This window comes from Labrus bergylta, chromosome 16 (assembly GCF_963930695.1).
Source record: "Labrus bergylta chromosome 16, fLabBer1.1, whole genome shotgun sequence".
Classification (NCBI taxonomy): domain Eukaryota; kingdom Metazoa; phylum Chordata; class Actinopteri; order Labriformes; family Labridae; genus Labrus; species Labrus bergylta.
In genome coordinates this window covers 3,204,364-3,223,014 of record NC_089210.1, presented here as the reverse complement: position 1 = coordinate 3,223,014, position 18,651 = coordinate 3,204,364, and the positions used below count along the sequence as shown (strand labels likewise).

Below are 18,651 nucleotides of genomic sequence, written 5' to 3'. Positions count from 1 at the left end.
TCATCAAGATCAATAATCTGGCCAGAAGGTGTTCTTCTTCTCACCGTGGCCAGACTGATGAAAACTGAAATAAATGAGGAAACTCTTCCTCGATAAAGGTCGGGAAATTCAAAAGCGATATCCTTTTTCTTGCAAACGTTTCACCATCACTTGAGGCATTTGAACACAGTATCTCTTTTATTTATTTGCTGTGGTTGTACACAGAGGTGGACACAGTTAATCAAAACTGCTCCCTTGTGTCTTTCCTGGAGAGACAGGACAGACGGTGGACAGAGTCAGAAATCAGGGAGAATGAGAGTTGGGAATGACATGTGGGAAAGGAGCCATAAGTCGGACTGCAACCCGGGCCACCCCCATGGGGCGCATGCACCAACCACTGTGCCACCAGTGCCCCGTCACCTGTCCTTTGAACAGCATTGTCACCCCCCCAAAAATGAGCTATTGCTGTGATAGAATTCCAGTTAACGATGATGAAGTAACTACTTCCTGATTCTGATATTTCATAGTCTGAATGTATACTGTGTCCGGACTTAATGGAAGCAAGACAAGAACTTAAAAAATGCTCTTATTTTTTTTCATTGAGTCTGGATCAACCACTATGTATGCAACCACTGGCTGAAAAAGAAACTAACAACTGAAAAAACAACAATATCTGTACAAAGTGGTATATATCTTGCATCTTTGCATTGTACTTGTGATGGATTTGTCTATGGATAAACTTTCTTCAGTTTTGTTTGTGTTGAGTCATGTTCAGTTCAGAGTTCAGGATACATCAAATGAAAACATATCTGCATGATATTAAGGGTAAGCAGTGTGATTTGGGCTGAACTAGCCCTTTAAATTAATTGATTTGCACAGTTGGTTTGACTTTAAAAGCGCCTGCTCGGAAAGTATTAGCAGCAGGGACAGAAGAAGGAAACAATGTCAGAGCAATTTAATGCACTGATAGGAAAACACACACACACACACACACACATAGATGCAAAACACACAGGATAGATTAAAAACAAAGTGGTATGCTCATATGTGGATTAGAGCATGTGTATGTGTGTGTGTATGTCAGAGATCAGCGGTATGTGTGGGCAGTCGCCGAGTCAACAGGGAGAGCAGGCTTGTGACAGCTGGACCAGTGGCAGGGGTGAAGAGGGGGGTGGTCTGGTTCTGCACAGGCAACTACGGTTTCAGCTTAAACAGGGTCTTACACTGATCCCTGCTCTACATACAGATGTATGAAGCTGAGCGATGAGGTCGCCAAAGACTGAACAAGGACTTTTGTACTCCCGATGTCACCTGGCGATGCTGGTCTAAAGCCAGGTCGACCCGCGAGGTCAAAGTAGCAATACTAATATCGGTGTGCTGTGCCAAGGCCAGTAAGCCTCAGGTAAGCATCCATCCATGTGTTATAGCAAAATGGATTACATTTGCAATGCCATTGTAATCTCCAGCCTCCCAAAGATTATTACCCTCCAAACACTTGCACATACAATCTGTCCATTGTGGCTGCACGGTGAGCTGACAAAGCCAACACTGTCTGATTGAGCGTTGCACTCGCCATAAATGTGATAAACAAAATGGGAGAGAGATATATCAAACATCTGTCCAATGACGAGCAAGCACACGGGCCTGTCTCCTTGGATGATAAAACAAAATACTGCTCTGTATTTTTATCTTATTTGAGCTGCATTGATTCTTTCTTTCACTATCAAACAACTCAGACTATCTTTGATTGTTTTTAATGTAAAAAGACTCAAGCCTTATCATGTGTTCAAGGTTATCCTATACGCACACTGCTTGCGGGGGCTTTGCTCTGGATGGGATTTCAAAGACGGCACTGTAATAAAGCACAACTACATCGCTTTCCATCTGCTGTGGCATTTAAAACCTGCTGATCACTGCGCTTCCCATTCCATAGAGTCGAGAAATCCAACTGCTCAGTTCAGCTCCACTTCACGTCGGTATATTTAAATCCTTTAATGCATAGAGACACTAGCCAAAGCATGAATACCCTTCAATTGATTCCCCTTGCAGTATGTGAAAATTTACAAGACATTTTAGGACCCTCTTCACTTATACCCCGTCTCCCACCTCCTGCAGTCCTTATTCAGGGGGCAGCAGTAAAGATCTCATCAGATTTATTAGGATTTTACCCAGACAGGTTTTCATCTCGCCGAGAATCAATCATTTGTCATGTACAGTTAATGCATTGGCGTACATGTCTTAAATATGTCTGCAGAGCCACTGGCAGAGTGTCTATGACAGAAACCAATCACAGAGTGAATCGTGATACACCTTCACTTCCAGGGGTCAGAACAAACAGATAAATTACATGTGGTTGGGACTGAAAGCCCTCCATTGTGTTTGGGGTTCAACACTGGAATAACTGCTGGACACTTCCTGGGGTGTAGATTTTTTTTCATATGACAGCATGAGGATGCCATTCATCAAATGGCCATGATACAAAAAAACTACCATGAAGAAGGAAGTAGTAAATCAACAGACAGGTTTAGAGATGGTCAAGGGGGGGGGGGGGGGGGGACTCTCTCCACCAAGCTGGTCAAGGGTCAGTCCGTGCAGGCATTCAGAACCTTGAACCTGAGTTTCACAGAATAGACCAAGCAAAACAATGAGTCCTCGTTCAATAACTTGCATTATATCTTGCATAAAAGTTACTTTTAATGTCAAACTTATCGACTAATCACAAGTCATTAAATACCAACCCTTACCTACCACTCCCTTTAGTCTCTACATTCACTCAAGGTAGCATTGTTCCTGTTTGTGCTGCTAATTTGTTGTGGAATTGGTAATCTGCATGTGTATCACACATTTGGTTGTTTGAACCAGTACTATGACCCAGTTTCTGATGGGTACAGGCAAAACTCTATTTGGTTTAAGTTAAGAAATGCATCAGTTGAGATAAACCAAAGTTGACCACTTGTTTCACACGGGACTCTAACCTCGATCTCTTGGGTGAAAGTCCAGCATTATTTGATAGACTCATCCATCACCCACTAACTGCCAAGCCATCCCCAAGCAGACTTTAAAGGTATTTCTCCACTGTTACGTAGATGTGAGCCTACAATGAGATGAGATTAGACTGGAAATGGCAGAAACCCTGGAGTGACCTATGCAGATGAGTAAGGTTTCCAAGAGTCCTCCAAAATGGCTAACGATTTAATTAGATTCATATGAATGGTAAATATAAATGGACTTGAGCTTGTTTAGCGCTTTTCTAGTCTTCTGCCTACTCAAAGTGATTTTATACCGCTTGTCACACCCATTCACACACTGATGGTAAGGGGTTGCTATGTAAAGTGACCATCAGAAGTAACATAAACAAACATATGCCACTGGCAAAAGGCGGGATGAATTTGGGGTTAAGTATATCGCCCAAGGACACATACTAGGACATTTTGCTGCAGGGATCGAACCCCGACCTTCCGGTTGAGAGACAATTGACTCTACCAGCATGAATGACAATGCATCGTTATGAGTGCAAATAGAGAATAAGAAGAGCCCAAGATATCTTGTTGACATGAGTCTTGAGTAATAGCGGCAAAAATGTGATATGAATAAAACAACATGCAAACATACCTAACAACCACATCAACCACTACCTTCTCTTACCTCACTACTAAACGTATGCCATCACTCTGGGCCATGAGTGGAAAGCACAGCAGGATATATATTCAATATCAACCATAGCCTTGAAGGTATACTGTTTTGTTCTAAATTATATTCCTAGAGTAGGTATTACAAGTATCATTTGTGAGATGAATTCCATTGAAATTCAGCCCCCCATTAGCAAACAAAGTGCATGACATAAAGTCAAAGGCTTTGTTCAGCGATGACATTTACGTCGTTGTCATGTAACGTTATGTTTAAAGTTCATTTAGATGTTGTGAAGCAGCTGCACCCTTTGACTTTCAGAGCCGTAGTACCAGCTGTTCATACATTTATAATACATATTTTAAGCTGTATTTCTCATTACAAAGCGCCCCCAAGACATATTTGTGTTTTCAATTTGGCCTCAAAGCATTTTCAGAATGACCAATTTTGGCCATTTGGTCAGTGAAATTAGTTTATTCTGTATCTTGTCCAGCTAGTTCCCGTTGACCTTCAAGACACAGTACCAGCTGTTCATGCATCTACACACACATTGTGTCTTTTATGTCTTTTTTGCAGTGAGTCAAATTCAGCCAGCAGGCATCTATACACACACATCTTTGCCTGAAAGCATTTTCAAAATGACCATAACTAGCCGTTTGGTCTTTGAAACGAGGTTATTTAGTGACTTGTCCAACACTAATCACATCATGACAGGTGTTTATTTCTCTGTCGTTTGCAATCAAAGCCTTTTTATTTGTGTGCAACAGCTTTCCAAACATGTTAATTCACACTGTGAACGTCCATGACAACAGAGACAGCAGATAAACACAGTTTGTTCAAGATCATTATCTGTCTTACAATTCTCTGACTCATCATTCTCCAAGTGATTGGTGAGGACCTGCTCAGGAGGGTCAGTGAACAGATGCCGAGTTGCAGCTACATCTATGATCATGGCTCCAGATATGGCTCTGTTTATCACAGCTGGGTCACTGGATCCCATTTAAACCAGCAAAAGACAAGCTGTGGTTGGATTTCAGCGCCAAGTGAAAGTGAAAACACAAAAAAAAAGTTTGCTTCGACATGTGGAGAAACTCCAACTGAGTCAAGCCGTCAGTATTTTTGTATGCAGATGTTTTTGGCCTGTCGACTCTTTTCACTCGCTCTGGCCTCAATGATGCCACATGATTCAGATTAGTTAAATGCCCGTGGATTTAAGGAGCTTAGCGGGGGCTGTATTTTATTTTAACCACAGCTTAGTTAAATATACTCATACAGGTAAAAGCAAAAAGAGGCATGGCCATTGTAATAATGAGGTCGTCACTCCTGGTGTAACGTAGTGGTATCACAAAAACATGCATCAGGTCCAAAGGCTGACATCTCTTTTACATAATTCAACAGTCAAACTATAAATCACACATTTGTAAAATTTCCACTTAAAAAAAAGGATTTACTTATTCCATATCAAGTAATAACAAAGTGTTGCATAATCTAATTACAGCAAAAATATCCAATATAAGTCTACAATGAATTGATAGCGAGATAGGTCTTTCAAATTGTGACTCAACCAAACAGAGGTGCTGCATGTCAACAAGCAGGGCAGAGCTAAATGTCGAGTGCAATGTGTTTCTTGATGACCCTGATGAAGGCCACAAGCCGAAACGTGTCGGTCTAATTTGTTGATAAAGTTGATCAACAAGTGTTGCTGGAGATGTTTGACCTCTTCAGGACTTTGACTCTTCATGCACCGTGTTTGGTTGGTGAAGTCGTGCCAGAAAATGTCTCTTACTTAGGGTGAGAAAAAGTCATTAAATAGTTAAAATCATTAAAAAGAAAACCATGCTGACCGTTTATAGCAGTCAGGATGAGCAGCTTTCTCCTAAAGAGCCATCTCTCTGTCCACCCATCCGTCCACATCAGCTGCCTAAACAAAATGAGAGACATGATTCATGGGGCAGCTGGAGGTCTTTCTCAGTTAAACCTGTTGTGTGTAGGTATTTAGGGGGGAATTGAGTGATGTTTTTCAGCCAGGAGGATGAAGGATACGGGAGGATGTCAAGGGAGTTACAACACGTTTTGGTTTGTAAGCCGAGCATCAAAGCAAATATTGATGCTGCAATCATCCTGTATGGTGATGCAGCAGATCCTCACTGGAGGGGCCTGTTTGGGATTAATTAGCTCCTTCAGTGGTTTACACGGCGGATATGAAGTCTACTTTGTCTTCACTCTGCTCTTATTAATGAAAGAGTATTAATGGAGGGATGTCAGTAAAGTCATAGATAACCAAAAGGCATGGTGTCCCAGAAGAAGAAGAAGTTGTAGACTTTTTGGTTTGTCAGCAGTTTGACTGATAATGACACAAAGGAGGACGAGTTTATCAGCGTGCAAGCCGCACACACACACACACACACACACACACACACACACACACACACACACACACACACACACACACACACATGCAACGGGTGTATTGATCATGTGGCAGAAGATGGGACAGATGCACATAGTTAAACCAGCTGCAGCACACAGGCGTCATGCCCAGAATATAAAAGCTGTCATTAAACACTGCACCGCTGAGACCTCGACGCTCCGCCAGATGTATTTAACACTGCGGTCCTGACGCTGGAATGAGCGAGATCAGGAAATCAGTCCGAGGACTCGCCACCTTTTATCAAAAGATGACGGTTTCCTATAGGACTAAACATTTCACATCATCAATATCATAAAAATTAAGCCCTGGACAACATGAGCGTACAGGAGACAAAAACATGAAGCTTGGAAATACCTGGATGCTGCAGTAGTAAGCTAAGGTAGTAGTAGCTAAGGTCCTTTTTTTTTTTTTTTCCCAGATACTGAGGTCCAATTGATAAACAGGAATGACATTTTTTTTTTTTTTGCATCAGCAAAGGAACTAAGCTGGTTGACAAGGAACTAAACCTAGTGGTTAGTGCGGAGGGTAAGCAGACAGCCCGGGTTCATATCTGACCTGTGTCTACAAGTCATTCCCCACTCACTCTCTCCAAGCCCTCAAGATCTATTAGCGATAGACTAATGTAAAATAAGGTACTAATAAGTGTTTAATAATGACTAATAAGCAGCCAGTATGCTACTAATTAGCATGCCAATAAGCAGCTTGTTAATGGTGAATATTGTAACCTTGATTTGAAGTGCTAAAAAATGTATTTTCCCTTCCTGTCTGATGACTTATCCTGACCTCAGGGATGTTGAAGTCAACACTGCCAATTTTTCTACCAATTAAAACAAGCTTAGTCGACGCTTAGGGTCCAATCAAATTCATCCCAACGTTAAGCCCCACCTTCTTGTCTTCTTGTGATTGGTTCAATCCCATTTCAGTTGGAAATTCATCACAACACTGCATTTAGATACTCTCAAAGTTCTGTATCATGGAGACTTGACCAGAAATTGACCAAGGTTGGTCGCTGGTAGCCCTAGCGGTTAGGGGGCATGGGCGCCCCGGGTTCAAATCTGACCTGTGGCTCCTTTCTCACACGTCTCTCTCTCCCCAGTTTCTGACTCTATTATCTGTCCTATCTCTGAATAAAGGCATAAAAAGGCCCCCAAAAAAAACAAATAAAAACTGAGACCAAGGTTGAAAAACGGAGGAATTCACAAATAAATGTCTTTGTAATAGAAATGTAGAAAAACCCATGGGGATACACTTACCACAGCTGATGAATTACCAAAAAGAGAATGCAATGTTTGATTATACTGACAGGGAAAAAGGTATATAGTATAAAAATAAGAAAACAAATGTATGGTTTCATTACAAAAAAAAATGTGTGAGATTACACCGTATATAACTTTCTCCACCAGGCAAGTGTTATTCTCATCATCGCATCTGCTAAGGCCATACATACTGAGCAGGAAGTGTCAATGTGTGCAGAAAATTCAATTCACCTTATCAACTATATTCAACACACAGCAGCAGATAGCAGGCTGAACATGCAGCTGTGGATATTTGCATTATTACCTGTTCAGTTTATCAAAAAACGTTCGGCGCGTCAGTATGGTGAAGAAAGCAGGAGGAAAGTAAATTATGTGATAGTGTGATAAAAAATGAGCAGTTACTTTCTTTTTCTTTTTTTTTTAATGCAGCCTCTATCTGCACCTCTTGAATGGAAAGTTAATTCTGCAAAGGAAGTGCTCCCACCACGTGTCACCCACTAGAGGGGGATAAGCACATCTTAAATGTTTGTTAGTCAAACAACACTGAAGACAGAGAACACACAGAGTCCCACTGATGGACTGCTGGCGTTCAAATGTTTTCTCACACAAGTTTAATTTCTAAATCTAATCTATTAATAGATTGTTTTTACACTATTAACATGTTCTTTTAGCCTTCATTATCCAGCCCAGTGAGAGAGGCTCTGTAAATACTTTTTAATAATCTGTCACGTGGAGATATTGCACGGTGCCTGTATGTGAAACAGTCATGTTTCAGAGACGAGTTGATGTTCAACCAGACAAATTATGAGGATTAACCTTCTTAAAACTTAAGGTGAGAGCTCTGTGATAGAATTTCTGTATAATTTATAAGCACAACACATACAAGTGTGACTAGGCCAAGTAAGAATATTTTGTGTTCTCTCTCATATTTGCATGTTTGGTAGACTTAGTGTCTGCTCCAAATTGTCTTAAGACATCACATCCTAGTTTAAGTGGGGTAATATGACCGTGACCTTATTAATATCTTTTGTATATATGCAGAGCCTTTGTGAACGGTCTGGCAGAATTGGCATAGCAGGACACAGTATCACACGTGTTCTGTTACTCCATTTCTCCTCCAGAGTCTTTTATAAAGCTTCTTCAACTTAACTCATCTCAGTCCTCAATCTTTCTTGTGTGAAGTCAAGAATTTCCTCAACAAGCTCTAAGACAAGCTGCTGACCACGATGCATCCAGAAGTGCACATGGATCACACGAGCATTTGGTGGAAGTTTGTCATTAAGGTGTTCTAACAAGCTATATAGACTTCAAGACTTGTTCTTGTAAGAGTTTAGAAACAGACTCGGGTGGTCTACTAATTTGAGGGCTGCAGTAGCTCAGTCTGAAGGGACTTGGGTTTGGGAACTGGAGGGTTGTCAGTGCATGCCCTTGAGCGAGGCACCAAACCCCCAACAGCTCTGGCATGCTCCCTGTGTAGCAGCCCCACTCTGACATCTCTCCACTAATGCATATCCCCAGGTCATGTTTGTGCACGTGTATAACTCGGGCCTATGTGTGTGAGAAACATGTCTCTCAGTTACAGAGTGTAAAATCTGAATTTCCCCTCTGGGAGAAAGACAGTTATGACTGCTGAGGAGGTAAATGTTAGTCTGTTAGCTTGGGGAAACATCAGGCATACTTTGCCCTTTTTTATTTCTTTTCTTTGCATAAAGTTACTTAGGCATGGTCATATCAATGCAGAGCCTGATCACAATCCAATAAAGGAAAGGTATAGATTAAGTTAAGTGCCACATTGTTATTCTTTGATTTTTCTGTTAATTTATTATCAGTCTCAAAAATCTGATACAATCATTGGTTATAGTTTTTTAAAACTCTGATCATATCGTCTGTTTGTCCACAATTTCTTTATTCAATTTCATTTATTCAGCTGTTGAGATGGTGGTTATGTAAGAGAGAGTTATTTCTTTGAAGGCGTGCATATATATATGTCTTAGGAACATATGTATACATGACTTGATAAGCAGTAAGCAGGAGTGTTCCTAATTGGTTTTCCCCTCACTCATCACCAGGTACAAAATGACTCATGCTGAATTTAGTTTGTAGCAACGTCATGATGCAAAAATCAACCTGCATCTCACTGGCAGCTTAGACAGGATACACCTTCTATCTGCTACAGCCAGAGCCAAACAGACGCTGTGTGCGCTGAGATAATTCAGGATAGATGTACCTGTTCATGCATCCAACTGTTGCAAACGTCTCTCAAACAAAAACGGACGTCCACTCAGACTTTTGATCCCTGACTCCAGAGTGATGCCTTCAGCTGTTGTATACACATGAGTGTTTTTCAAAGGATTTGCCCGAACGCACATGAAAGCTCTTTCCTTTTTTTTTTTTGCAGATTCTGCTGACTTTTAGAATTTCAGCAGGTCGGTGCCAAATTTTTTTTTTTTTTTAAATCTACAAAGCCAATCTGCACTTCAGCTGCGTCACAAAGCTGACGGCACTATGACAATGTAAACATCAGATAAGGTGTATTGGAAGCGTCTGTAATCCTAAGTGCCTTTCTGTTGTTATTTCCTTGCCTTGGTATTAGACGGCATGTTGACAATACAAAGCCTTGCCTCAGAGTTATTGATGACTCATTCCCCGTTTGGTTTAATTCCGTATCCGGGCTTTGACCTTCATATATCTGCCTCAGCTGTTTCCCCCCCCCGCCTGCCCGCCTTGATTAAACACACAGAAGGTCGAAGCTTTTAAGCATTTTGACCACGTACGTTTTTTTCCCTCCGTCAAAGACATTAACCCTAAACTGCCGCGCTGCTGTCGCTGCTGAAACATGGCTAATGTCATCGAGAGGAATGTGGTGAATGCCCTCTCACAGTTGGGACTAATCAATTTATAAAAATGATTCATGAGCCACTTCCTACCTGGAGAATCACATGTAAGGACACAGCATGTACAGCTTCCCGTGCGTGTGTGTGATGTGTTTTTATTTGAAGTTCAGCGTGTGACATGAAGAACAACCACATGATAGATATGAGATCCACAAACCTCGTCTCGTGCATTATCCTGCTGAAAATGATGAATGATAAAAAAATATGACGGCTTTCCAATCATCTTTGCAGCGCTAAGTTAGGACCGGTGTCTTTCATGACAGGTCATGACATCGTCCATTTATTGGTGACGTCATAACAATTTGTCACATGAGTCGTAAACTTTTGAGATTCGGCGCCCCCCCCAGGGCGGCAAAACAGCCTGCAGGGAGATTGTTGTTTAAACTGATTTCAGCTTTAAATCAATAATAACAGGAGGCTTAATTATTCCGGCAAAAGGGAGCTAAGGTTTCTGTGTTTTACGACAACACATTTAGTTTGTTAACGATGTCATTAACATTGGTTTTGTGCTGTGCAAGATGTGGCAAAGACGGGCAGGTAGAAGGAGGCGACTGTATTTGGCTGCAGGAAATTTGCTGTGGGAATATCTCTGTGTACACTTAGACTTACATTACCTTTATGTTACACAGATCTGAGGCATTTGAAGCATTAATTGATACTACAAGAAATGGCATCACATCATGTCATCAGTAATAATGAACCTGGGTTATTCAAAAACTACATTTTATGAGTTAAAGCTCCTGTAAGGACCTTTTACTTGGTTATAAAACAGACTGAAATTTTTATTGTTGCCTCTTTAAGGCTTTATATGTGATTTTTTGATCCAGCAGATGTCGCCCTTGAGCACCAGCGTGAAACCAAAACAACTCGCGGTGCATTGTTGTGTTAGCATGCTAATGCTAGCGATCTTTATTATGCTGGTATCTTCACACTGCATGTAAATTTACCTGAAATGAGCGTGATCTAGAAACACAGTTAAGCAGTGAGTACAGTATGTTATTCTTCTTTTCTCTAGTCCCTCAATTAAACAACTTTTATACACGAGGGGAGGAGTCAGCCTGCTGTCCGGGCGATGTAAACAAAGTGAAGATAGGACTCTGAAAACTCTGAAAACATCACAGACAGTGGGACTCGGGTGTTACACCCATTGTAGACAGTCATGACTCTCAGAGTTATTGTCAGAGGATATACTTGATTTATATTAGATTTAAGTGTGAAAAGTCACATATAAAGCCTTTAATGACCTAAACAAAACAAAAGACACTATCAGAAGTTGGACTGATTACGTCAATATAGTTATTTGTTCAGCCTTAAACCACTGCTGAGGGGTAGGTGTCAGACAAATGATTGCCAGTTTCCTTTTTGATAAGTGATGAATTTGGTTTGTTAAATGTTGAGTCGGTAGCTTTTTCCTGAAAAATGAAATATTTTATAGGCTACTACCCATGTGTGTTGTCTAGATTGTTAAAAACATGAAAGATTTTTGTATTTTTATTTTAATGACTTAATTATATCATTTTAGTAATTATAATGATTCATTTACTCACAAAACCTTTTAGACAGGGTTGACAAATTCTTGGATTCAGGAGCATTTTCAGATTTCAGAATGAGCGCAAATACCAATTACAAGCACTGTCATACCATTTCGATGGCAGTTCCAATTTTTTAAACATGTTCTAAGTGAAGCTCACTGCTCGGCCCCACACAGGATGTAGAACAGGGAGTGAGCCACACCGAGCCCCGTGCCGTATCCAAATCTCCTGATAAGTTTATACACTACAATCAAGCCGTAGGCCATGACGCCTGGCAGGGATTATCAAGGGATTACAATATATTCACCCCACTGGGATTCCATCACATGGTGGATCAGATCTGTGCGACAGGGGACCAGTGTGCAACACTCCCGCAGGGCCACCAATACAACCGTGGCAGATTTGACAAAGAGCCTAAGTCCGTCTGACAGCAACAACACAAACCAGTGTCTGGCTACAATGAGAATGTTAAACTGATGCTACGGGGTTTGTCATCACCGAGCTCTGCCATGAAGTTTCTCCTCCATTACCTTCCACGGGGCAGGAAGCAAAGCAATTAGGGGTTTATGGAGGAAATTAAGATAGTTTGGCTGGGAGGTACTGGTTGTTTGTCTATTAGCAATGCAAAGCAGCCTAAAGAGCTTTGATTCTCTTCAAAGGCTGACTTTTCAGATTTCCAATGCCTTTGTGAATACAGACTTTGCTGTTGTTATAATTGAAATGTCAAAACCAGAAAATGAACAATTTCCCAAATGGCTTACAATTCATTACAATACATTGACTCTGCATGTCAATTATTTGTAGCCAGAAGCCATGCATGCAGAACCTTTGTCAGATTATGTTGGAATGCTTTGGGCCACTGGAAAAAAAATAAAAATAAGCAACAGCATCAAAAGTAATGTCACGAGAGGAAAATTACAAATCCTCTTGTTCTCCATTTGTTGCATTAAACACTGGACACCATCTGTTGGGTTTGGACCGCTGAATACGACAGCAGCAGGGTGGCAGCTGCCACCCTAAGACGTAACAGCCTGGCCACAGCCTCATGTAGCACGCTGACACACTCTAAAAATACAACTCTGGCCTCCGTTAATGGGCTCTTACGCTGTCTTAGTTATGGCAGACAGACCGGCACACTGAGCAGAGATAAAGCTAAAACGTCATTAATCAAAATAAGCCAACTCTAAACAAAAGGCAGTTTGGTAGCCTGCCCCAACTGGGATTACGAAGTATTATCACAACATTTCAGAAAAAAAGACACAACTGAACCCGTGTATCGAATATGTCAATGCCCACTTCTGACCCCTCTCTCCCTTCTTGCCGGCCATCTTCCTCCAGGCAGTAGGTGACTGAGATGGGCGTTCGTCTAGGCTGTATGAGCGACTCCCCGTGGTGGCCGCCGCCGCTGCTGCTGCTGCTCTTCTGCACCCTCCCCGGCTGTTTGGGAAGGCCGTTTGTGAATCCGATGCCTTCTGTGAACGTGGCGGTGGTGTTCAGCGGCTCGGCCTACCAGACGGAGATTAAGGGGAGGTTAAGCCGGGAGAACTTCATGGACCTGCCTCTGGAGGTGAACCCCATCACAGTGCTGGTCAACAACACCAACCCGCGGGCGCTGCTGACCCGCATCTGCGACACCCTCTCCACCAACCGCGTCCATGGGGTGGTGTTCGAGGACAACGTCGGCTCGGAGGCTGTGGCACAGATCTTGGACTTTATTTCCACTCAGACAGCTGTACCCATAGTTGGCATCAGTGGAGGATCTGCTGTCGTCCTGCCGTACAAGGTCAGTGCGGGGACAGGGTTGGGGAGGGGTGGTACAGAGCTGGATGGGGATTAAGACACTAATTGTTGAACTCTCATTGGGGAATTTAATTGCATGCTGTCCCCACTATGTCGAATGCATTAACGTTCGAAGGGGAATCTTGATTCGACCAAATCTGGGCCTTCTTTTTACACATTTAGGGACCAAGTACAAAAAGCTTTGGAATTGCACAAGTATATTTTTCTCAATTCCCGGCTGCGTAACTGGCTGTAATGATACCCATCAGATCAAATGTGCCCAAGTAATGTCCACTAAAACTGCATGATTTTCCACTCAGATTGATATTCTATGGGTCTCACAACATTTGAAGTGATCACCGCAGAGACAGACTTCTGTGTATAAAAAAGACATTTAGTGAGTTTGAACCAGAAGCATTTATCTCAATCTCAGATTCCACCAAACTTCATTGGTAAACTTCAAACTTCATTCTAAGCCACCATAGTTCTAAATTACCCTTTTATTCCTGTCTTTGGCAATAAAACTGCTTTCTAAGCGTTGAGGTGGTACAGAAGGTCTAATGGTAAAACTGATCATAACAACTTAGAGGACAGAAATCAGGGACTCACTTAATGCTCGCCTGATCGGATCTTCAGGTCATTTTCACTGATATCATTCACAGTCTGCTTCTCACTGCAGCTACGCAGAAAGCTTTATACAGTAATGAACACAAGAAATGACAGTATGAATACAGATTATCGGTCGTTAACAGCAGCAGCAGATATGCCACAAGCTAGAGTGAACCTTTCGGCTGTAAATCACGCGTAATTTCCTAATGTTATAGGCTAAATGACAGACTTGCATTCATGCGCTGAAAGGGGCAAGCCAAAAGCATTTCATCTTTTCTCCCTGTCATCCTCGTTTCTAACTGCTATAAATTCAGAGTTTTTAGGAGACAGAGGCAGAAGACTGCGGATAGATCAATCTCAGAGCTTTAGGAGAAACCTGCAGAGTATTGTGTCATACAAACAGAAACACTAATAAATCACACATCAGTGATGGAGCCGGTCCCACAGTTTTTTTTTTATTCAGACCTTTCATTTAAATCAGGATGTTCCGACAATCTCTCTGCAGAACAGCTATCATCAGGGAATCCACAATGAGACAGCAGCATCTTCAAAGACTCCAACCACCTCTGGCTCAGGTTTTCACAACGAAAACTCTCTGGCAGGAGGCGGAGAAGTTAGCAAACAGAACCATGAGACCGAGAGACTACTTTTTGTCCTCAGGCTATCATGGAAGAATGTAACAGATCTAATCGTTTGTTGGTAAAATTGAAGCTTTTACGTACCTTATTTGAGAAACTTATGTCGGATATCAAATCTTTACTTAGAAGTTAAAGCAGGAAGGAAAGGAAGAACTTGCATATAGACAGTAGAAGTACTTCGGATTGGCAGTCTGATTGTGTGTGCTCTATGCTCACTCCATTACTTTTTAATTTTTGCAGTTAGAGTGAAATGTTCAGATTTATTTTTCGAACTACATTGTTACATTGTAGTCCATGATGCAGGGGTGTGTCCAGAGGGGTAGTCTGGGGTGAAGGGCCCCCCATGAAATCTGACCTTGTTTTTATGTCGGGATTACTCAGCGTAATTATGCACAAAGGGTCTATTACTCTCAGGTGCTGCTTGTTGCAGAGCTGAATGTGTTTCTTATCTCGCCCAATGACTTCACTCCTGTCTTGGTTGAATGATTCAGTTAAATTAAACAACGCAGTGACTTGACACTGGAAGGAGATTGCCATAACACTGAGCAGAAACTATTAACAAAAGATGACCTTTGTCTTGTAACAGCTAAATCCAAAATGACAGAAGAACCTCTACTGATTATAGCCCTGCACAGGTTCAGTGCAGAAAAACACAACATAGCAGTTAGATTGTCTCTAAGATATCTCCATTAAACTGTTCAAGCTGAGTCTGAGAGATTAATCCCATAAAGCAAAAGAATAAATTATTCTAATCGGTAATTCTAGTATTTGAAGATTGATTTTGGGAGCAGTCAAAAATCACACGGAGAAACATGCACTGCAATTTGAGTTGCAATTACATTAGCCGTAATGAGCAATAAAGGACAGGGACAATCTGTCACGATAAATTGACAAAATGATTTATTAATTTCTGAGATGGCAATTTGATCATGAAGGAATTACAGCAGCATGAAGTAAAAGAGACACAAAATCATTCAGGGAACTTTGTCAAGGTCAAACTGGAAACCTGAATGCCTCAACTTCACTGATGTAGTAAACTCAGGTTTAAGTTTGTCACTGTTTAATGGTGCCACATGTGTTTGACATAATTCATAGGGAAATGTTATTCACAATCCTCATGGTGTTTTAATAGATTTGAACTTCTCTCTTTTAGTTTTGATTTTGCTTGAGAACCACTCGTGTTTCAATGCTTTACCAAAAATACACACATTGATGCAGCATTACCTCTCAGCTCAAGAGATGCTTGTGACACATAAAAGCCATCAAACTGCTTTTAGAGGTGAAGCGGTAAGATTTAGCTGCAAAGATCCGTCTGTGAAAGCATCACCATTTACTACAAAAGGATCAGCCACAGAGACCCACTGTAATCCGTTTAGGATGGCTTTTTATTTCTGACATTTAAGCGCAAACTGCAAAAGAAGAAAAACAACTGGGAATCAAAAACTACAGTACCTTTGCAAAAAGTATTCCTTCTTTCAATTCATGATCATGTTGATCATATATAATAATTTATTACATGGTACAAGTTATTTGAAGAAATTATAAAAATTGAGAGAAGTTAATGTCAAGATTGAATTGATATATTTAGAAATTAGATTTATAACTCTTTTTGGTTGTAAATATGATACATTTTGATCGTTTTACTTCTAGAGAAAGCCCTATTCCAAGCCATTGGGATTTAATATCTAATCCAGGACGTACAGAAATAAATTAGAGTGAAGAAACTTTCATTTGATATGGACCTATGGGTCTGAAATAAAGTATAAAGTATCATCAGCAAAGAAAGAGACATCTGAATATGCAGTCGATGAGGATCAGATGGCGGTCCAAGAATAGACCCCTGTGGGACGCCTCAAAAACACACATCAGATGTCCATTTAAGTACCTTTAAAAGAAAATAGTTTCTGAGAATAATGATAATGAATCATTTGAAATGCATGATGAAATTCACTTTCACCTACAGTGTGTAAAAGTGTTTATGCTTTAAGATAATACACTAAAGTGAGTCACACATGAACAAACAGTAGGATCGTATGCCCCCTGAAAATGTGTGAGTCACACATGTCCCTCACAGCTGGAGACATTTCTAGAATAGAAGATGGTACAGAGTCTGACACTATAATGACAGTTTGATGCTACATGTTATTGGACATATTCACAGTATAATCAAACGAGTGGTGAATAACATATTGGGTGAACATTTGAGCCGTGTGCGTTCATACATATAATATATTTTTGTGCATGTGTGAAAACATCATTGGTCCATAAGAGAACACTTTGTGAAAAACAATGAAACAGTAGTTAAACTCTGATAATGTCCTTGGCTCAGATAATCTGGAGCCAGCTCTCCTGTCAACTGCATCCATTTCAGAAAACATGTTGGGTGATATTGCCATCAGCATGACTTCTCAGGGGCAATAAAAAAGATGTCATTTAGCAGTTAATGCCTCCCGCTGCTCATTTGCACCCTGACTATTGGAACGTGAGGACAGTAACAGCAACTCAATCATAATAAATCTCCCAAACACATGTAGTAAGACATGAGCATAATTATAAAGGCTGACAGCTGTTAAAATGAATAACTGCTTTTCATCAGTAATTAGCCAGTGAATGAAGTAAAGACCATTAATATATGCTATGAAGTGATCGCATTAAAAGTGCCTTATAGGACAGTGAGAGCATGCATAATTAATATAGGCGGTCCCAGTTGGAAACCAACCGTAATCCTCTACTACCCACTTAGGTACAAGCTCTCTGATGGACACCTCATCTCCCTGCCTCACATGATAATTACATATTGCAATCTATAATATATAGGGCTGCTGTGCGCTCAATGCTCCTGTGTGCTTTAACATGTTTTGTCCCTTTAGCAATTAATTATTATAGATTTAGATTGATGATGCCCATTTTCAAAACATCAGGACAGTCACTGGTCCCTGTTCTGTAATTGTGCTCTAGAACCGAATTACAAAAGCTCAAAACTTGTTTGAAAGTCGTGTTTTTATGCCAGTTAAATGTCATTGCAAGGAAGTTCTGTTGATCTGTTTTCAATCACTCAATCGTTATTTGTATAGCGCCAATCCCTAATAAGTGTTATATCAGGACGCTTTACAAAAGAGCATATGGGATAATATGCAGGAAGGATTTCTTCTTTGTATTCTGCGTGTTCCTGTTGTCCTCACTTCCTTGGTTCTGAGATGGAAGTCGTAGCAGGCCGTGCATGAATGTGGATGGCGGTGGTTGTGAGGACGACACAGTCCGATTGTGGTGGCTGGGCGTCAGGGACGTCGGGTGGTAGTAGTGCTAGATCACCTGGTTTTACTCGACTGCCACTTCAAACTACTTGAAGTCAACCAGTGATCAGTTGGACGACAATTAAGCTGGGAACAATACTAGAAATTCTCTAAAGGACAACAACTACCAGCTTCACATTTTATCTGTAAGGAGGCAATAGTCACCAGTTCATCACGTCTAACTGTATTTAACAAGTCCACTGAAAAGAGTTTAAAGGGTGCCAACACAAGAACATCATCAAGAAGGTCTATCTTCAAGACCTTCAGTAACTTCAGAATTTCAGTTTAAAGAAAGCATTCAGATCAACATACAACATAGCCTTGGGATAATTGATATACTATACAGGTTTGGTGCATATGCAGATGCAGAAGGGTTGCCATTTGCAGGCTGTTGGAAGTAAAGAGAAGAGTGTCAGCACATCTGCTTTGCATCCAAGGACAACTAAATCTCACAGAGGGAGCAAGAGAAGTAGCATTTTACCTCTGGGATCGGTCCATTCCAGAGCGATTGGAACATATTGCAAAATCCAGATGGCATAAGGCCCGATTTTGATGAGCAACAAGCCAGTGGTGACATGTATCATTCCATCACTGCTTCAAAATCAGATCACAA

At 41.0% G+C, this 18,651-nt stretch overlaps 1 protein-coding gene across 1 annotated transcript in view; it reads left to right on the top strand.

The window, feature by feature from the left end:
- grin2ca (glutamate receptor, ionotropic, N-methyl D-aspartate 2Ca) overlaps nucleotides 1-18,651 on the top strand; it is a 69,174-nt gene that overhangs the window by 10,659 nt on the left and 39,864 nt on the right. Inside the window, exon 2 of the mRNA XM_020647290.3 lies at nucleotides 13,058-13,502. Within this exon, the coding sequence (XP_020502946.2) occupies nucleotides 13,074-13,502 (429 nt within the window). The 5' untranslated portion in view covers nucleotides 13,058-13,073. The remainder of the gene's footprint in view (nucleotides 1-13,057; nucleotides 13,503-18,651) is intronic.